This window comes from Haplochromis burtoni, unplaced genomic scaffold, assembly GCF_018398535.1.
Source record: "Haplochromis burtoni strain Fernald_Lab_line unplaced genomic scaffold, NCSU_Asbu1 Contig_320, whole genome shotgun sequence".
NCBI lineage: Eukaryota > Metazoa > Chordata > Actinopteri > Cichliformes > Cichlidae > Haplochromis > Haplochromis burtoni.
The window spans coordinates 123,729-144,560 of record NW_024582681.1 but is presented as its reverse complement, the minus strand read 5'-3'; the positions used below and the strand labels follow the sequence as shown (position 1 = coordinate 144,560).

General features: G+C 45.6%; 3 protein-coding genes across 5 annotated transcripts; 1 reads left to right on the top strand and 2 right to left on the bottom strand.

Moving 5' to 3' along the window:
* Positions 1 to 1,937: 1,937 nt before the first annotated feature.
* LOC102290562 (BTB/POZ domain-containing protein KCTD9) lies at positions 1,938 to 8,801 on the bottom strand. 2 transcript variants are annotated; one of them, XM_005942526.3, is made up of 12 exons: positions 8,583 to 8,797; positions 8,330 to 8,451; positions 7,981 to 8,024; positions 7,590 to 7,683; positions 7,165 to 7,223; positions 6,967 to 7,095; positions 6,826 to 6,893; positions 6,650 to 6,745; positions 6,234 to 6,383; positions 5,805 to 5,910; positions 5,571 to 5,704; positions 1,938 to 3,886 (listed from the first exon to the last, which is right to left on the bottom strand). In XM_005942526.3, the coding sequence occupies exons 1-12, from the start codon at positions 8,628 to 8,630 to the stop codon at positions 3,770 to 3,772; spliced, it is 1,167 nt and encodes a 388-aa protein (XP_005942588.1). In that variant the 5' UTR covers positions 8,631 to 8,797; the 3' UTR covers positions 1,938 to 3,769. The 2 variants fall into 2 exon arrangements, with proteins under 2 accessions (XP_005942588.1, XP_005942587.1); XM_005942525.3 differs by having other exon boundaries at positions 6,967 to 7,223; positions 8,583 to 8,801.
* A 584-nt stretch (positions 8,802 to 9,385) lies between these two features.
* On the bottom strand, positions 9,386 to 12,892 carry LOC102289654 (E3 ubiquitin-protein ligase MARCHF5). 2 transcript variants are annotated; one of them, XM_005942521.2, is made up of 7 exons: positions 12,788 to 12,892; positions 11,681 to 11,750; positions 11,060 to 11,259; positions 10,744 to 10,874; positions 10,507 to 10,678; positions 9,928 to 10,094; positions 9,386 to 9,812 (listed from the first exon to the last, which is right to left on the bottom strand). In XM_005942521.2, the coding sequence occupies exons 2-7, from the start codon at positions 11,716 to 11,718 to the stop codon at positions 9,669 to 9,671; spliced, it is 852 nt and encodes a 283-aa protein (XP_005942583.1). In that variant the 5' UTR covers positions 11,719 to 11,750; positions 12,788 to 12,892; the 3' UTR covers positions 9,386 to 9,668. The 2 variants fall into 2 exon arrangements, with proteins under 2 accessions (XP_005942583.1, XP_005942584.1); XM_005942522.3 differs by having other exon boundaries at positions 12,831 to 12,852.
* A 469-nt stretch (positions 12,893 to 13,361) lies between these two features.
* actr1b (actin related protein 1B) lies at positions 13,362 to 19,784 on the top strand. Its single transcript, XM_005942520.3, has 11 exons — positions 13,362 to 13,572; positions 15,173 to 15,237; positions 15,326 to 15,401; positions 16,094 to 16,219; positions 16,331 to 16,455; positions 17,749 to 17,965; positions 18,037 to 18,129; positions 18,211 to 18,385; positions 18,459 to 18,520; positions 18,822 to 18,862; positions 18,953 to 19,784. Exons 1-11 carry the CDS (start codon positions 13,525 to 13,527, stop codon positions 19,053 to 19,055), a joined length of 1,131 nt encoding a protein of 376 aa, XP_005942582.1. The 5' UTR covers positions 13,362 to 13,524; the 3' UTR covers positions 19,056 to 19,784.
* Positions 19,785 to 20,832: the final 1,048 nt, after the last annotated feature.

Genomic DNA, 20,832 nt, shown 5'->3' with positions numbered 1-20,832 from the left:
TCGAAGCGAGCATAGAAAGTGTTCAGCTCGTCTGCCAGAGTCACGGCCGCGTTCGTCATACCGGTTGTTGGTGCTTTATAGTCCGTTATTGTCCTTAGTCCCCGCCACAGGCTCCTAGAGTCACTCTGTTGGAGTTGTGACTCTAGTTTCCTCCCGTAGCGTTGCTTCGCTTCTTTCACCGCCCTCCAAAAACATCCTCCACTGCAACCACTGAACATCCGAGGTATGGACATCGAGGCTGTGGACAGCTACAGGTACCTTGGTGTTCATCTGAACAACAAACTGGACTGGACTCATAACTCAGATGCCCTCTACAGGAAAGGGCAGAGCAGGCTGTACCTGCTGCGGAGACTCAGGTCGTTTGGAGTGGAGGGCCCACTCCTGAAGACCTATGACTCTGTGGTGGCCTCAGCCATCTTCTATGTTGTGGTCTGCTGGGGCGGCAGCATCTCTGCTGGGGACAGGAAGAGACTGAACAGGCTGATCAGAAGGGCCAGCTCTGTTCTGGGATGGCCTCTGGACACAGTGGAGGTGGTGAGTGACAGCTGGTGGCTAAGCTGTCATCCATCTTGGACAACATCTCCCACCCCATGCAAGAGACTGTGACAGCACTGAGCAGCTCCTTCAGTGGGAGACTGCGGCACCCACGGTGTGGGACGGAGAGATTTCGCAGGTCTTTCCTCCCCACTGCTGTCAGACTCCACAACAAAGACTTTTGCAGCTGATCAACAAACCCACACATGTGCAATAGACTGCTATATGTGCAATTCTTCTGATGAAGTTGTATTTTTGTATTGTCCTACTCCGTTGTATATAGTATTTGTATTTCTATTTTATTCTATTGTATATTATTCTATTTTATTCTATTGTGTATATAGTATTTTATTCTATTGTATTTTATTGCATTCCAGTGTTTTCTCATTTCTGCTACATAACTTTGCACTTTTGCTGTAACAAAACAAATTCCCCACCTGTGGGACTAATAAAGGTCATCTTATCTTAAGTCCTTTCCCACTGGGTTCACCCAAAAACAGCTATACTAGTTTTGTTTTAATTACAACATGCTGAGGTCGCCTGCTGACATCAGTTTTCATGGATCATTTGTGTTGATATCAATATGGAAATCTAGTGTTGTATATAAATCTTTGTGAAGTCCTAATGTTGCACTGAAAAAAATGTTTTAAAGCAGGGATGTACCCCAAGGACTAACACATTGTTGTGAAGTTGAGAGATGACTCAGTATAAACTAAAGCGTTTACTTAATCGCTGATTACATGCTAACCTGTGTATTTTATTATCTGTACACATATGACAGGAGCACATTGGCTGAAATCTTTGGTTCCTATAAGCTGTAAAAACACAGATTTTTAAAAAAAGAAATAAGGCGTGCTGTTCAGCTCTCTCAGTGTCCTTTCATATGATATTACTCAGTGTGGTTTCTTGGAACTTTTTTTCAAGGTGAACTTTGAAACAATGGTCAAATGCTTAGCCAACCTAATGAAAAATGAAATCAGCTGCAGCTCTTACCATGTCTGCCATGTGAAAATAATTACTGCAGACACCAGACTGCTAGCAAACAGAGCAGATTACATCCTGCATCCATTCAGGGAGAAAATGAAGAGTCATTTAAATCGTGTGGGGTTTTTTGTACGTGTGAATCCTGAATGTGCTCATCGATGTCAGATGGCACACTGATGAGGCATGAGCATCAGACAGGTCTGAGATTTATCCTCCATGCTTTCAGACTCTGCCAACGGCATTAAGGTGCAAACTTTCTGAGAAAAACCTACTAACATCAAAGTTAAAGAAAAACTAAAGAAAATAAGAATAAACTGAAATAAGAAAACAGGAACCTGTAATCACTGATTTGGTTCATGCAGATAGAAACATCCAATTCGGACATTTCAGTTCTGGTCCAATAAACACACAGAGGGTGATAAACTTAAGAAACAACAGATTTATTAAACATAATGAAGAGCAGAGAAGACACCCTGCCTCACTCCTGACAGTCACTAAAATCTCAGAAACACTGACGTTTATGTTTTATTACAACAACACCTGTTTCTGCTTCTTATTAAAGGCTCATTCCAGTTTATTTCAGCCTGCTGCACCTCCCACGCCGAGGGGAAATCAGCCGCTCAGAGGTGACATGAGGGAGGTAAAGCTGGTCCCAGCACCACACTGAAGGGGGTGATCAGGATTGACTTCTCACTCATCCTCATTTTTCTTCCATGAAACTCTTTGACATGAAATTCTGTTTGCATCTACATGATACAGGGAAATGCTCACTGATTTTAAAGAGGACCTGCTCTGCTCTTCCTCACTTCCTGCCGTGCATCATTTCCTGTTCCAGAGCAGAATTTCATGTTAAATCTAAGTTTCTGATAATGTGCTGATCGAATCACTCAGTTCATCTTAGTTTTTTCTACTTATGGCTCTGTATGTCACAGAGAGGGGACACAGAAGCACCACCCACCACAGTTCTGGTAGGGAGGGGCAGCCAATCAGATTAAAGTTGGCTTAAAGTGGGGGAAGCTAAAAAAAAAAAAAAAAAAAAAAAAAAAAGATGAAGCTGATCTAATAACATTAAGTCACTTCTTAGCAGTGAGGTCAAAGGAGAAGCATGGATTAAAGGTTTGTGGTATGAACTAAGCCTATACACTAAAAGGAATACCCTACAAAATAATAAGTTCATCCTAAAATAATTCAGATGACGAAGGCCTGAGATTTTAATGGAAAAACAACATGCTTCAGAGTTTCCACCACAAGCTGGCCTTAAACCAGAGAAAACTTTAATAGCTGTAAAGCTACAGAAAAATTAGTTCACAGGTTGATCCTCCGTTTTTCTGTGGACCTGCTTTAAACTTAATTCTTCATCTATCACTGACTGGATTGCTGTGGTTCCCTTTGACACTCCTGATCATCAGACTAAAAATACTTCAGCCTTCTACAGCTGAGGGGTTAAAAAGCTTATAGACATCCTGGTTTTTTTTTTTATCCTTTTACAGAGCATTAAAGTCACTGCTGGGAGTTTTTGGTCATGCTAAATAAAACAGCTCCATAACGACGAGAAAAATTTTTATGCTTTCTAAACACAAGTCCTAAAAGGAAGCAGGTATAATGAAAAATAAGAAGACCAAGAGTAGATCCTTGAGGAACATCACAGAGCTCAGGAGCTGCACTGAGGCCTAGTTTGTGATGAAGGTTTTTTTTATGAACTGTCAGTGATGCAAAGAATAGGTCCCCTTTAAAATATACTATATACAATCCTCAACCACAAACCTGCGTTACATTTACAAAAAATAAATAAAATTAAGAAATACTGCACGCATCAGAACTTCAGACGTGTCTGAAAATGCTGAAATAAAGCTGACGTTATGAGCAGCCACAACATTAAAGCCTCTGCAAGACACCGAACATCTCACTGGGATCCAACGGGTCCTGGTGTTCAGGTGGACGTTTCTGACACGGTCCACTCGCCCAAGCATCACAGTAAGCCAAGCATGGCACGCCCCTGGTGGCAGCAGTTTCCCACAACAACATCAAACTGCTCAGCAGCAGCTAAGAGAACAAAGAGCTCAAACTGGGTTTAAGGAGGTTAAAGCAGAACGAAGAGGAGCCACCGCCTGTGAAGAAGCTTCAGAGTAGGAACAGCAGGTTTTAATTTTGTGGCTCACCCACGTTTTTGGGTCGAGAGCAGGAAAAAAAAAAGTTTGGCATTCAATGGTCGGTGTGGCACTGTGAGTGTACATGGTTATGGAAAACTGGTTCACCGCACGCTCTGAGACATGTGTAGAGGCGTAAGCATCTCCTCAAAGATGGCACCCTTCACGTTGGATCCCCGCAGGTTTGCCTCCTGAAGGTCGCAGCCGGACAGGTCGCAGTTCTGCAGGAACAAGAGAGAAAATGAACCTGAAAGCATCACGGACAGCCCGTGCATTTCTGGAGCTCATTGAAGTTTTTATGCATTTGTGGCTCCTCCACCTCCTGAAGATTTCTTAAGTTGAATAAATGGAGCCAATTAAATTATATTAGTCATGCTTCTCTCCAGGTACTCCGGCTTCCTCCCACAGTCCAACGGTGTGCAGTTAGTGGGGTTAGGTTAACTATAGAGCTGGGCGATAGAACGATAATGATATGTATTGCGAAATAACTTTTTCTCGATAGAAAAATTAAACTTTGCGATAGACCTCACCGCTCGTCCTCTTAACAAAACAAAAGGAAGAACAGCCAATCCAAATAAACTAGCGCAGAGCCAAACCAATCACAGCCGCAGCGTCACATCAGGTGACTTGTTATGTACAGCACAAGTGCCAAGCCGCACATGTGTATTTGTTTGGGAAGCAGCCAGCCGCCGTGCCGCCTGGGTAATTGAGGAAATGAGTGTGCCGACTAGAGAAAAATCAACCGAGCGTGACCGAAGAGAAAACATGATGGTTCCAACGCCGGAGAGATTGTCGAACGGAAGAGCCATAGAAGTTCCGTAGTGTGAAGGTATTTCGGCTGTTTCAAGTCTGACAAAAAACAGAGTAGTGCGCACTGTAAATTGTGCCGAAAGCAAGTCTGGAAATACAATAAAGCGGTGCATGCTCAATATCTGACTGGAAGCGCTAATTCGTCATTCGGCTTTTGTCAGACTAAAGTAACTGTTAAAACTGTTTGAAAAGCTCAGCTATACAACAAGGAGAGATGGAGAATTTCCTTTTAGTTCTCAGTTTATTTGATATTGACAAAAGTTAGTTTTGTCTGTTCTTCTGTAAAACAAACTAAGATTTATTTTTAGAATTAATATTTTGTTTCTAAGTGGAATTGACAGTTTAGTCTGTTTCGTTTGTTCTATTTTGAAACTTAAACGCTTTAGCGGCTGCCTTTTGTGTAGTTTGCAATATTTGCCTTTATTTATCTGAAAAAGTCTCATGTTCCTTAAGTACATCTACCCTGTTGAACTTATTATGGGAAATAAATATTTAAGTCAAAACAAGCTGCTGATTATTTCACATTTTACTCGTGAGCAACGGCACATTTAAATCTTACAAATATAGTTATTTGGCTTATATCGTGATAGATATCGTTATTGCCTGAAATGAAAAAACATATCGTGATATGAAAAAAATCTCATATCGCCCAGCTCTATTTAACTGGTGATTATAAATTGCCCATAGATGTGAATGGTTGTCTGTCTCTGTGTTAGACTGGCAACCTGTCCAGGGCATACCCCGCCTCTCTCTCCAAGACAGCTGGGATAGGCTGCCCCCGCAACCCTCAGTGGGATCATTAGAAGAGAATGGAAGTGATCATGTCTGACTGAAGCTGCGTCATCAGCTTTTTAATGTTACAGGTCAGATTAAATCACATCTTTAGCATTTGGACCGAGCACGAGTCCATGGCTCAGTCAGTCTTCCCGCACAGGAAATACATCTGATTCAGCGTGGCACAGGCACTTGCACAGTGTGATGTGTTTAGGAAGTGAGACATTTATCAAGCTCATCAATGTGAACAGGACACACAGGTCAGATCTGTTTTGAACTCCAGCCTCACGTGTGAGTGTGCGTGTGCATGTCTGTACGGACCTCGAGGTCAGTCCCAGCCAGAGTCGCCCCCCGCAGGTTACAGTTCTTCAATTTGGCATTCTTCAGCGTGGCGACTCTCAGGTTGATGCCCGTCATCTGACTTCCCTCCATGTCCACACCCTTCAGGTTGGCCCCTGACCCAACACACACACAAAAATATAAATCTCTCTCTCTCTCCACGACAACCAGTGTCTGTGCGTTTATCTATAGATGGTTTGTGATTGGCTGCTTCACCCTCCAGGTTGGCCTTGACTCCTGCAGGATCCTCAAAGTTGCAGCCTCGCAACGACGCTCCTTCAGCGTTGGTGCACAGCATCTTCACGCCCTGCAGGTTGGCGCCCTACACACACACACACACACACACACACACGATTCTGACAGAGGAATCAAAGCCAGATACAGCAGACACCTGTCCCACCTGCCGATCTGAACCTGAACCCAGAAGAGTGATCAGAAACAAGTGTCAAAGTGCTGCAGGTCATTCAGACTGTGACAGATGATCACCCAGGTGCTCAGACACCAGGTTGAATCATCAGATTGTGAAAATTAAACTGATCTGGGTTCAGTTTCTAACAGAGCTGTGGAGATCTCTTGGGCTGTTGAAACTTTGAGGGCTCAGAGTTATTGTACACGACAATTAGGTGATGGTGGGCGGCGACTCACGTCAAGGCAGGCCGCGGACAGGTCGGCTCGCTCCAGGTTGGCCCCGCTCAGGTTAGCGTGGGTCAGGTTGGCTCCTCTCAGGTTGGCCATCTTAAAGTTAATGTAACGCAAATCCAGACGAGAAAGGTCGGCACCGGTGAAGTTCAGACCCTGAAACAAAACCCACAGCGCCCACTGTTACTCAAGTTACCTGTGGTGTCTTCAAATGCCTGACCAAGCCAAGATAATCTGAGCACAGGTGATCACGCCCCCTCACCTGTCAGGTAGCTGCTGTGGGTAACCAGCAGGTAGGGAGTGTTAACTCGACCAAACACAGAATGGCCGATTCACAGAGGGACTGTTTGGTTCCCAGGGGTTAATCTCAGCTAATGCTGTTGTTACCATGACAACCAGGTACACAGACACACAGTGCTCACCTGACAGCGCAGCTCGGACTTTGTGGTCGTGGCCAACAGGAACCTGATGAACTCTTTCCGGGTCAAAGGTGAGTGATCGTCAGGAGGCTGAGAGGACTGAACACAAAATACCAATCACAGCAGAGCACGCACGCGCACGCACACGCGCACACGCACACACACACACACACACACACCTTTATAAGGGCCTCCAGCTGTTCGGCAAGCTGCTCAATCCCAAAGAAGCGGGCTTCCTCCAGCACACCTGCACAGGTAAGAACACTGTTAGCAGGCTGTGTCTATGGGCTGAACGGGCGCTGTGAATTTATGTGGCGTACCGAGGGGGTTGATCCCCTCGTTGATGATGAGCTGTCCGTGCCGCAGGTAGTTCAGGATGGGCTCGAAGTAGTCCGGGCTGCGGTCGATCAGGTATGCGCCCTGGCGGTCACGCTTGTTCGCCCACACGTCTGAAACGTGCGCATCATTAAAGCACGCTGCACATGCACCACTTCCTGCTGAAGTGAAGCTGTGCTCACCTTTCTCTCTGAACATGTGGGCCAGCATACTCTCCGGCTCCTTACTGACTAACGTGCTCCTGAGCAAGCAAACACACAAGATACAGATTAACAATGACCTTTAACCCTCCACGTCAGGGAGGTTCAGCTTCACAGAAACAAAATCATGAAATTTGTAATAAAGCTCAGGACAAGCTGATCAGCAGCCTCTGATCACCATCAGCAGCCTTCAGGTGAGTGACACAATAATCTGGATATTCTGCATCGCTGTGGAACAACAGCGGCCCCAGCATGTCACTCTGCACATTACAGCACCTCCAACTCCACTTTTAAAGATTTTGACTTTGACAGCTGAGCGTCATTAAAGACTGATTAAGGTCATCACGAAAACAAAAACAGCCGATTTAAATCAGTGTAAAACCTGCCGTGATGACGGTTATGCTTACCGCGTCGTCGTAAAGCAGCGTCCACCGACGTTGAGAGTCAGCCAATCAGTGTGAGTCTGATCCTTATCAGGGCCTCTGGGGTCATCCTGAGGATCTGGACAGGTGAGCGCACAAGTAGCATTAGTGCAATAAACACGAGTCCAATCAGCTCTTTTACCAGCAGACACCAACAGGAAGTCTGCACAAAAGGTGGGTGGGGCTTATGTGTCAGATTAGGGACCTCATTTGGATGTCAGAGTAGAAAAAAAACAAAACAAACAAAAAAACAAACAAACCCAAAACAAAAACAAGTTCAGAGCATGTGCAGGAACTTCTGCACACTCTGAGCTCAGAGTCAAAAACACCCCAGCAGCACAACTCTGACCCCTGGGCTGCAGGTCATCACACTCACCTTCAAATGAGTCTCCCTCAGAAACGTAGAGCACATCATCGTCTCTGCACACACAAACATAGGAAACAGTGATGGTCGGGCTGTCTCAAAACAAACAAACACACAAAAAAGGCAGGCATATACTTGCATATTAAATAAACATAGAAAAATAAGGTATAAATAAACAAAAGTGTGGAATCATTAAAATGATCTAAAATTAAAAAGGGATTATATCTATGTGCCCGGTTTTTATTGTCACTTGCGTCACTTTTTGCCCTCCACAGGAACATTTCACCGCTCACAGGTGGAAACACCTTGAACGCCTCTGCAGTTCCGTGGATTCACTGTTACACCTGCACAGGCCCCTCACCTGATCAGCGCGATGTCGTCGATGAGACCGCCGTTCCCGTTGTACACATTGGAGGCTCGAATGCCCAGCTTGGAGCCGGCCACACACAGCAGGTCCTCCAGCGATCCGTACACGGCCACCACCTGCGCGCTCGCGGACAAAACGCACCGTTACCGCTTCCGCCCGCCGAGAGATCCGGGGGCGTGCTGGAGCGGGAACAGGCCATTTTTGTCCCCGCCAGCACACCGACTCCCGCCTCACGGTTATAGCTTACCTTCCCGTTCGTGCACGTGCCGTTAACGAACAGCGTGACTCTCCTCATAGCGAACAGCTTCAGTCGAACCGGCCGCTCCCGCCCGGGAAAGGAGCTCCTTCGGCCACAGCAACAAGCGCTCTCCCTTTCCTCTTCCACAATCCGCTCAGACACCCAACGAGCCAATCAGAGGGCCAGACTGGAGACCGACAGCCAATCAGTGAACAGGGGGCGGGGCCCGTGAGTTTCCGTAAAGAAACTCACGGATTGAGGGACAATTAAAATAAGTATATTTTATCCTAAAGATTTAAAAAAAAAAAAAAAAATCCAACTAACAAATTAAAAGTGAAAGCAGAAGCAACACCCCTCAGACACTTCGCTGATACTGGTTTGAACTTCTGAGTTTAATTCTTCAGCATGCTGCTGGAAACTGGTTGACTTTGACATTACATCATTATGACATAGTCATACAGCTGCTGCATGTGTCAGCTGCCTCCATGCCAACAGTAAAAATGTGACTGGAGGCCACCTGAGTGCAGCTTACTCCCCATCATGTTTGAGATCTGAGCTCAGTGAAATCAGAAGATGGGTCACTGAGGCCATAGAGGGATGGTGTTGTCAGCCACAACCCTCAGGTAGGCTGCGAGCCCCCTCCCCCCGAACACAGTGCTTTCAAGTGTCACGTTAAAGTTTTGAAAGGGTCAATTTGAAGCACACAAGCTCTTTAGAGTTGCATGTGATGTAATATTACTGAGTGGAGGTTTTCATTATACCTGTATAAATAATAATAAATCAAAGGCTGTGAATAAAGATGACAGACATCCCTGATTTAAAGAAAAAGCTTTATTAAAAATAATCCATATGGAGCTGCTGACAGACTGCAATCAGCTAGTTAAAATACACCAGAAACACCATAGTCCAGTTACAGTCTAGTTCTGACCCACTGGGTTCCATAATGGTGTGAGCAGGTTCAGCTTGAGGTCGTATTGCAGATCATTTGACCAGTGTGGGGCAAGACGCAGTATCAGTGTTCACACTGTCTGGTAAAGACAGTTTAAACTCCTCCAGGATTTAGTTAAAAACAATTCTGCACCATCCTCTCCGCCTCTAATTGCCGCTGCCATCCCTGTGGCGCTCTGCTCTCTGAACGTCACCATAGTTGAGGATGCGCCTGCCGGCGTGCATGATGAACAGCTGCTTTGTGAAGTACACCTTCAGCACACCTTTGAGCAGCACGTAAGCACTGCCACCCTGTGGAGCAGACACCAGTAAACCAGTCAGTACCACCGGCTTCTTAGCCAACCAATAATCTCAAAGCGTGTTACAGAGCACATCATTCTCCAATCAGAGGTCAGAGTACATTCACCAGCAAAGCGCGCTGCAGGTGAGAGGTCACAGACGGGAACAGTAGCTGCCCAGTTAGAACAGCAATGGAGGGAAACATGAGTGCGCCACAAAGCATCCTGGAGGTCAGGAACTGACGCTTCCCTCTGGGCTCATCCACGGGAATGGGGGGCAGGTACTGCTGATTATCTGTCGGGAGGGGCAGACTCACCTTTAAACAACAAGCTCTGACAGAGCAATTCCTCATGATAGCGAGCAGAGTCAAACAGTAACACTGACGTTGCAGCGACAGATGTCTAAACTAGGACAAGAACATCAGCACAGCACCCCCCTCTGACTGACTGCAGTACTGCACATGCCATTTACAGCAAACCTTGACGGACTTTACAAGGTCATTTGTCCCGTGGCAGCAAATATGGCACAACTTAAAATTCTGTTTTATTTGTAACCAGTGAACAACAAGGAAATTTTATACCATAAAGAATATAAATTCATGAGTTAATCAGCAAACCTGAAAGAATATAAAAGGTCTTAAAACATTTAACTTTAAGTGAAACTGCTCATGCATCTGCACTGCGACATATTCCGGGTGTGCATGTACCTGACGGCAGCTTTGGTTCGTAGCAGCATTTCTGCCACAGCTTCAAGACGCAGTCATTCCAGCGGACGGTCTTCCCAAGAATGAGCAGTACAGGGATGGCGGGCAGGCCGGAGAGCAGGAGCACAGGCCTTGCTCCCCGCATAGCCATCATACCATTTGCCCGTCCCATAACCTGCAGAACACGAGGTGTTGAGGACTCTGCCAATGTGATGCCCTTACAAGACGTTCCCTCTGTACCTGCACGACAGTCACAGCGCCGTAGCTCAGAGCTGTCCAGTACGCCGTCCCAACCAGCAACCCAAGGGTCCCATATGGACCGATGGCTGTCAATGTTCTGTCCACCACTCGCAGAAAGTCCACCAGTGGGCCTGAGGAGACACAACCCAGGATCAACGTTAACCCACTACGCATTCTCCACTGACAGGACACACCACCCTTCCTACACCTGTTAAAGGCCATGTGTTCAGTTTCTCTCTTTGCCTGAAGGGGTAGTAGAGAGCGCCACCACACCTCTGAGGACCTATGATATGACACTGAATAAGTTGACACTCACCCATCTGTGGGAAGATGACAGAGTACGCCACCTCACACAGCTGACATCTGATTGGCTGCTGGCTCACTCTCAGTCTAGTGTCAAGCCAGTACTGCAAGCAGGTCAGGTGCACCCACTTAGTGCTTCCTCTGCACCTGCAGGGACTCAGCCACTCAGCACCGGGGTCATCCTGCTCTGTGGCAAAACACACCCAGCAGTGCCTGAAATGAGACATGAATGAACCTCAGCTTCAAGTTCGCTCATGAAACAGTTAAAAGGTGTTAAAACACACAAGGCCTCACTGCAGCTGCACGACTTGTACACAAGACGGCAGTATAGCCCCTAAATTACCCAGAGTCACCACACACATGAAAGAGTTCAGCCTGAAAATGAGCCGAGCAGCAGAACAAAAATAAAATTAGAAAAAGTTAAAATTTTACAAAAATGTCTTCATAACAATTCTCAAGGAAAACAAAATGTATTAAAATTTAGAATTACAATCAGCATCTTAATAATTGCAACAACTGAAAGAAAGTTACTGGAACATCTGCATACACATAAAAAAGTGAAAAAAGAGAAAGAGTTCATTTTAACTTCTTTCAGCTTTGTGGAATTAAAGTTCATTCTGAGGATAAATCTTACTTCTCAGATGGCTGCAGAGCCATGATGTTACCAGGCATAGTCTGAACCACAGCAGGCTGCTCCACTCAGTCTGGAGTTAAAAGGTGACATCGTTAAACAGATAAGGGAAATTTAAAAAAAAAAAAAAAAAAAAGTTTAAAGAAAAAGCTGCGACTGTCAAAAGATTTAAACTTCGGCATCATTTTAATGACGCAGGAGAGAAACAGACAATGCTACAGAAATACTCAAGAAAACTGCTAACATGCATTTAACCTACACCTTAATTGTAATCGGTTGGAGTAAACTTCTTTAAACTGCAAGGGGGGAGGCAATAACACAAACCTTTAACGCTTCCAAAGAAACCATCAGAGAAGCAGCACAGAGTGAAAACACGCTTTAATCAAAAACTGATGATCAGGCAAACTCCAAAACACGGCAGTGTCAGGGCGTGACACGTTTGCAAATAATCAGAGTTCAAAACCCACACCTGCGTCTAAAAACAGACCACCATGTCCATCCATCTATATTAAACGTGCCAGCGTGAGGTGGTAGCGAGTACATTAGAAAATGAAATACAATGAAACTTAAAAAAAAAAAAAGTACCGACACGGAGAATGCGTTTTGTTTATTTGGACACGGAGAAAGTACGTTCAAATTAAATGTCTGATGTTTAAAAAAGTGACAGCGGGTGAGATAAAAGCGCAAAGCCCCTTAGCCTCGGACTGCGGCTAAGCTAATGGCAGGATGTGGGTCAACGAGTGCCCAGATTTCTGACAGGGATCCGAACCACCAACCCCGAGGTCCGTCAGAACCTCACATCTATGTTCAATCACATCTCCACTGTCTGTGAGCACTCATCCAGCCAGCAGCATCACGCCTCCTCCTCCCCACTCTCCAAAACTCGTTTGAAAGCCGTTTACAGAATTCAACCTTCACTTTGTAAAAAGAGCTCTGGCGGGAAGTTACCACTATATCACACCGGAAGCAGCCTTCACACTTTTGTTTCATTAAACTTGTACTCTCTAGGAACACAAACACACTTAAGAGGTTTTACAATTTAGCTAACAGCACATTAACTACTAACCTACATATCGCGCTGGCACAATACAGCACTTCTACAAAGCTTACCTGTTAAAACAGCGCGTGCCACTGCCGTAAACCCTCCACTCACCTGAGAAATGCGTACCGATCGAGCCCAGTGTCAGCTGTGTTTTTATCATTCCCCAGGCCCCGTGGACCCGCCCACTTCGGCTTTTTTCTAGCTTTCTGATTGGCTGGATCTCGTGACACTGGTAATGCCTTGAGGGTACCCGGAAAACGTATTTAAAGCTGCATTTGTCGACTTTTAGTGCAACTACTGGACTTTTTTTTTATTACGAGCAACATGAAGTGTTTATCTTTTATGTTGTCACTTTCGGTGAATATATTGTCATCCTTTTTACCGACTAATAAAATGTAAATGTAGATTAAATAAAATAATTTTAGCTGATATTATCGTTAGAAAACACTGCTAAAAACCTCTGTGTAGTAAAGCGCTTTAATTGCATTATTTGTTAAATGTGATAGTTAACTGTGATCTGCCAGCAGACCAGCAGAAACGCTGCCACTCGTTGACAGCGTATAGACATGCTGATTGGCTCTCCGTGATGCCAGTCAAGATCTCTGGAGCTTGATTGGCTGTCTGCACCGTGAGCCCGCCTCGGTGCTGTGGTTGTTGTGGACGGGGCGGCAGCAGCGGCAGAGGAGCGTCGACAGGCGTAGAGCGGAGCTGCTAACCGGCGCTGATTTTTACATGATTAAAACACTAAACGGGCACGAAGACTCACGCGGATCGATAGAAACACACCTGAAGCGCACGTGCGGTCATGGAGTCCTATGACATTTTAGCTAACCAACCGGTGGTGATTGATAATGTAAGTATGATGATGTCATTCATCCACACCCAGCCCGAGGCCGCGGGCTAACCGTTAGCCTACCGCTATTGTGTCGGAGCTAATAGGTCGGTGCTCACCTTCCCTGGAGGTGCAGCGGGGTTCCTCTTTCCTCTATGTTCCCTCTATGATGCTGCCAGCTCGCCTCCTCTGGCCGGCTCACTTCTGCAGCTGTTAGTCGCTAGCCGGATCCGCTGCTAGCTCCGGGCAGCAGCAGGTTAGTGGAGCCGGATCCGGGGCGTGTTAGGTGTCCGTAGTGCTGTAGCGGCATCAGCTCACTCCTCCACCCGGCTCTGCTGCTAAATAACCAGCAGACAGGTTGCGGGAGTCACCCCGAAGCCCCACATGTAGTACAGCAGACGGCTGCTAGCATGTTAGCATGGCCGTGACACTGTCAATAACCGAGAGGAGCTTCATCATCACATAGAGCTAACCTTAATTCCGTCAATGAAAGTTAAAACCTGACTATATTTTTTTTTATTTCTCAGTGACGTGCAGCTCTCAGCTGGAGCTGTGTCTGATTTAAACGTAATGAATCCAGTGTATGTTCCACTCATGCCTCTTCACCCGCTCAGGCCATCAGTCTGAGCAAAGATGTTTCAGGTCCTGTCTCTTTAAGCCTATTGTTTTTTCATTGGATGATCTCAAGAAGCCAGCTGAGGCGCTCTGAGCGTTGTCTACAAAGACTGCCTGACCTGTGAGCAGGAGTCTCAGTTTAGTGTGTTTCAGGTTCAGAGACTGAAGGTTTCTCATCTTGGGCTGATTCTGTGAATTTAGGGAGGACCCCCTCCTGGGGTCATGAAAGGAGGAGCCTCACAGACCTGCAGGTTGTACAAAGAGAGCAAGTTTACAGTCACTGACTCAGACTCACTCGAAATTGGCATATTTTGTCTACAAGAAGCGGAAAGGTGGCAACCAGGAAGGCAATGCTTTGGCAGCTGTTGTATTTCAAACCAAAACCAAAGGTGGGGTGCCTAAACTCCACCGGGTGTGAGTTTAATGGTGGGACGAGCTCCACCCCAAGGCTTCCACCTGCAGGGATTATTTGCGATCTAAAAGTTAAAATAAGGTTTCATGTGCATGTGTGGGTGTGAGAGTGCGCTGATGAAGAGTTCAGAAACACAAATCAATAGGTCAAAGATCAAGCCTCAAACAGTAATCACAGTGAAGCTGATAGTTGGTGCGTCTAATGAACAGTTTTCAGTTCAGTTTATTTCAGTGTTGGTACGTTTCACAGATTTTACTTGGTTGTCTTTACTCAGGTTTTACTTCACTGAGAAGGTTTTGGTATCGAGCTTTAGACCGCTGAGCTTCTCTGAGTTCTTTGTGAGACATGGTTTCAGATCTTTGGGATAATTAAGCTGCCGTCGTCGGGGTTTGGCGTCTGGCACTCCTTCCTGTTCGCTCACTCACAGCAGGAACTGAAGCTTTGTACAGCAGAAACAACTTTTTTTTACTTGGAGGACAAAGTGTCTGTTGAAGCAGAGGAGCTGGGACTGCTGCCAGCCTCGGGCGGCATCTCATGACCTCTCAGCTTCTTTAACCCTGTGATGCTCAAACGTCATCTTTCTTTTCCTTGCAGGGGTCGGGGGTCATCAAGGCCGGCTTTGCGGGAGACCAGATCCCAAAGTACTGCTTCCCCAACTAGTAAGTTAACGGAGACTCCATGATCTCTGTTGCTGTTTAACCAAGCCTGCAGCTCACTCTCTCAGTGCTCTGTGTGTTTCATGTGCAGCGTCGGGCGCCCGAAGCATGTGCGCGTGATGGCGGGAGCCCTGGAGGGAGACCTCTTCATCGGGCCCAAGGCCGAGGTACTGCTGCTCCTCCTCACTGCCGATTAAACTACATCCCTGCTGACACTCACTGCCCTCTTATGATGCTGTTATTATTATTATTATCATTATCATCATCATCATCATTGTAATTATTTTTATCATAATTATCATTTTTATTATCATTATTGTTGATGTTGTTGTTATTGTGTGGAGCTTCGATGGGCCACACCTTCATCACAAACGCTCCTTTAAAGTCGACTCTTTATTGTTCCTGCTGAGGTCGGTGCAGAGGCAATCAAACCTGAGCTTGCAGACCTTGGTGAGGCAGTGTCATCTTTACCGAAAGGCGTTTAATGTGTGAGAGCACGTAAATGTCATGTATTTAGTAACCTTATGATGGCGATTGAAGGTGATGAAGGATGTGATGTGTGGCCATGCTTGAGCTGCTCATCTCTAGCAGCTTCAGGAGGTCCAGCAGCTCTGCTCTCAATGGAGGAGAAACAGGAAGTTATTGCCCTGCAGGATCAATAAAGTTTCTTGTTTTGAATACAGGGTTGTTGTTTTTTTTGGTTGTGTGTTTTTTTTGTTTTTTTGTTTTGTTTTTTCCAGATAATTGTCACATGACCTTCTCACAGCATCTGCAGCTCTCTTTTTTCCATCAGATCAAAGCATGTGACTGTATCACATTTTCAGGGAAAAATAAACTCTCCCCCTCCTCCTCCCGTCAGGAGCACAGGGGCCTGCTGTCGGTGCGGTACCCGATGGAGCATGGCATCGTGACCGACTGGAATGACATGGAGCGGATCTGGCAGTACGTTTACTCCAAGGAGCAGCTGCAGACATTCTCCGAGGAGGTGAGCTCCTCTCCGGCTCTCTCACTTCCACACACGAGCTTGTCGTGACACCGCTAACCCTGTGTTTTTTTTGTTTTTTTTTTTTTGTTTGTTTTTTTTAACCTTTCCCAGCATCCTGTGCTGCTCACAGAGGCTCCTCTGAACCCGAGCAAGAACAGGGAGAAGGCGGCTGAAGTGTTCTTCGAGACTTTCAACGTGCCGGCACTCTTCATCTCCATGCAGGCCGTGCTCAGTCTGTAAGAACTCACTTCCTGTTTGTGTCCTCCTGTTGCTGACTCAGCATTGAGCTGAGGGCTGCGTGAACCTCAGCCTCATGTTTGCTCAAGAAACAGTTAAAGGTGTTAAACACACACGAGGGCTCACTGAAGACTCTCTGCAGTTGCATGGCTCCCACACAAGGTGGCAGTATAGGCCCTAAATTACCCTGAGTCACTGCAAGCTCTCTCTCACTCAAACACACACACACACACACACACACACACACACACACACACACACACACACACACACACACACAGGGTTCTGTGCTGATTGTAGGTGTGTGTTCCTCATTTAAAGGGGAGGACCCTGACCGCCATCTGTGACGGCTCACTGAGTCTTTGTGTGCTTTGAACCAATCAGATGTGACTTTGGGTCACATTATGATCTGAGCCCCTCTGTGATGGAAGGCCTTCACACACTGGGCAAGTAAAATCAGCATGAGTGTTTCTGTTCTTAAAGCAGCTGTCGAACTTCACAGAATGAATGTGTGACACTCAGAAGCTTGGAACATGCTCGATGTTTCAGAGTTTTGACCAAACGGATCGCTGCATTTGGCAACAAGTACGCTTGTATCTCAAAGTGTACACTGGTACTGAATCTATGCTACATCAAAACCGTAAATAATCCATTTTGACGTTACAACTAGCTGCTGCTGCCTCCTCAGGTGTTGTCTCAACTCTGCCAAGGAGCTCAAACTGCCCACTGACATGAAACATGGCCAAAGCTTCGACCCTGGATCACAACAGGAAATCCTCCTGCTGCTGCCTGCATATAAACCAGAGTCTGTTTCTTCCCTTTCTTGTTCAGAAATGCCAGTACCAGCTCATCATTGCTTCATGTCCACTCCGTTTTTTTTTTGTTTTTTTTTTGTTGTTTGTTTGTTTGTTTGTTTGATTTTTTTTCACGGTGCGCATTGTGAGATCAAATTTTCGTCAAAAATGTTCAGATCTGAAAAACGTGCCAACCCCGGAACAGAGTCTGTGCAGGATGCAGACGGTCGATTATTAAACACGTGAAGCCTGAATTTAACATGTTGCTGGGCTGAGAAACGTCCTGATGTTAACATGACTGGATCTGATGGGGTTTTGATGGTTATCCTGTTATGTCTGTGTGTTGATGACATTTTAATTGTCTCTCTAAGTTAGAGAAAAGTGCATGTGATGCATGTTGCGTCGTCTTCGCGTCTGTTCACCAGACAGAATCAGAGCAGGCTAGAAGACGTTTGCTGAGTCTCTATCATAACCGTGATGGCCTCTGTTTTCCTACAGGTACGCCACAGGCCGCACCACCGGCGTAGTGCTGGACTCGGGCGACGGCGTGACCCACGTGGTGCCCATATACGAAGGCTTCGCCATCCCACACTCTATCATGCGTGTGGACATCGCTGGGAGAGATGTGTCGCGGTACCTGCGACTGCTGCTGCGTAAGGAAGGATACAACTTCAACACGTCGGCCGAGTTTGAGGTCGTTCGCACCATTAAAGAGGTGAGGCGGTGGCGGCGCTGAAATGTGAGTCAGGTGTTATGAGCGTTTCTAATATTCTCATGTCCCTGCAGAGAGCCTGCTACCTCTCCCTGAACCCTCAGAAGGACGAGACCTTAGAGACCGAGAAGGCTCAGTACGTCCTCCCTGACGGAAGCACTTTAAATGTAAGTCCTGTTCCTACTGATTGGTCGTTCCCGTGTAGCGTTCCTCCCCATTCCCCTGACATGTGATCTCGCCGTTTTCAGATCGGCCCCGCCAGGTTCCGCGCCCCAGAGCTGCTGTTCAGACCCGACCTGATCGGAGACGAGAGCTCAGGCATCCATGAAGTCCTGGCCTACGCCATCCAGAAGTCCGACATGGACCTGCGGCGCACGCTCTTCTCCACCATCGTACTGTGTGGCGGCTCCACGCTCATCAAAGGTTGGTGCACGCACTGCAGTCCGTAAAACTTCCTGTTCGCAGCGGCGAGTAACACGGTACTGTCCTCACTCAGGCTTCGGCGAACGGTTACTGACTGAAGTGAAGAAGCTCGCACCCAAAGACGTAAAGATCAAGGTAAGCTCTGACTGGGACACACCCACAGTAACCTCTGACCTCCTTCTCCTGCTCACTGAAGTACTCGCAGCACAGGGGCATCCCGAGCCTGTTTCTCATGAAAATGCTCGGGAGGAGGAGGAGAGCAGAGATGAATACATTTAAAAGAAATATATTTATGTATTCACAAAGAAAATAAAATGCTTTGTAAACCGTGAAGAAGTCTTGGAGAGGAGGACTCGGTGAGGAGATGTCATTTAGGAGGTGTGAGTGAGGATGTCTCAGCAGGAGGTGTCAGTGACCTGTGGTTTCTCTTTGGCAGATCTCGGCCCCCCAGGAGAGGCTGTACTCCACGTGGATTGGGTAAGTCTTTGATTCACTCGTGTGTCACTGTGTGTCTTTGTGGCTATCCCCTCTGATTGGTCCTTCCTCTGACCTCACTTCTTGATGCAGTGGCTCCATCTTAGCGTCGTTGGACACCTTTAAGAAGATGTGGGTGTCGAAGCGGGAATATGAAGAAGACAGAGCACGTGCCATCCACAGGAAGACCTTCTAGGCCAATAGCCCCTCAGAACTGTCCTCATTGCTCCCCCCCCACCATCAAACGCTAGAGGCTCCCTGACATCAGTGGGTCCCTCCTCCCCCTCCTCCTACCTACATCCACCTGCTTCTAACCCACCGTTGACCTCCTGCTCCTCAACCTGCACACACACACCTTTATGTGTGCTCGTCTCCATATTTACCTCCTCTGACCCCCTCCCCTCCATGTTCTTCCTGCTGTCAGGTGGTGGTGACAGCACGCTCTGAACGTGACACGCACACCCACACACGCACCCACACACACATGCACACACACTCGCACACAAACACACACTTGCATGTGCACACACAGACGTGTGCGCACACACACAGGGCTGTGGGGCGTGCTGGAGGTTGCGGGTGGAGCTGTGGATGCTCTGAGCTCCACACTGAAGCCTGTGAGGCATGATGACATCATAAACCTGAATGTTTTGTTTGCTGATGTTCAGATTTGATTTCATGTCTGTTTGTAGCTTCTCTGACATGAAGCTCTGTGCTATTAAACTGTATTATAGATCTGATCTGCACATGTATTCTGTCAGCACGGTTCATTTATCGTCGCCGCTCATGATCTTCTTTACCAATGAAATGTTTTTTAGGTGAACATGGCATCACGAGTTTGTGTGGAGGAAAATGTTCAGCAATGTCTTTATGTCGGCTTTTTGTCCGAGCTGACAGATTAAAACAAAATTTGGGAAAAGCTTCACTCAGTTTTCTTTTTCTTTGCTTTAGAATTTATTTTATCATGAAATATTTCATTACAAAGTCGTCATCATGGTAATTTATTATAAATTAATTTTTCATGAAATATTTCATTATAAAATTATCGTAAATTAATTTACCTGCAAGTAATCTATTAATTCATCAAATTCATTATCATAGTCATTTGTCTGTGTAATCTATGATAACACAATCACAAAGGGTTTAATCATAAATTAAATCAAAAAATAAAGTCATTATAGTAATTATGTATGATAAAGTAAGCCACGATCAGGTCTTCATTAAGTGATTTATTACAAAGTAATTCATCATGAATAATTATTAATAATAATAAATAAATGTAAAAGATTTTAAATCAAAGTAGTTCATCATAAAGTATGTTGATCGGTTTTTATTACCGCTAATCATTTTAAAGCTCAGTTTTTAAAACCTTACGATGTAACTACAGCTCAGTCCATGCAGCAGTATGTTAACCCTTTAAGACCTACCATAGAACCAAGTCCGCCAGAGCTTATATTATATTTTTACATGCTGTAGTGCAATTTTGGGAGTATTTCAAGTTGCTATATATCAATACAACCATTATAGCCCAATTTTTAATAATATGTATGCATTAAGTGCATAGTAATTAAATAAATTGCAACAAAGTGCAATAAACTACAAAAAGTTTGAAAACCATTTTTGTTTTTTTAACATATTTCTAGTTGAAGGAATTTAAGAGGCTTATCCCTCAAAACTGTGAATACAAAAAAGTTGCACAAAATAGTTTCCCACCACAGGAAATTTATTTTGAATGTCTTCATAGTTTTATTTTTGAAATACACCAATTTTTATATACTGCAGGAAAAACGAAAATAAATATTATAATGCAGATTTGCAAAAAAACAGCATATGCATCAAAATAAACTATTTCCAACAGTGCAATTTGAGTTCTAAGTATCCCAGAAACTATTCAGAAAAGCATAAAGTCAAACATAACTTTTAAAAATACCAGTATAGGCTTATAAGGTAAAAAACTACATTTCCGCGAAAAT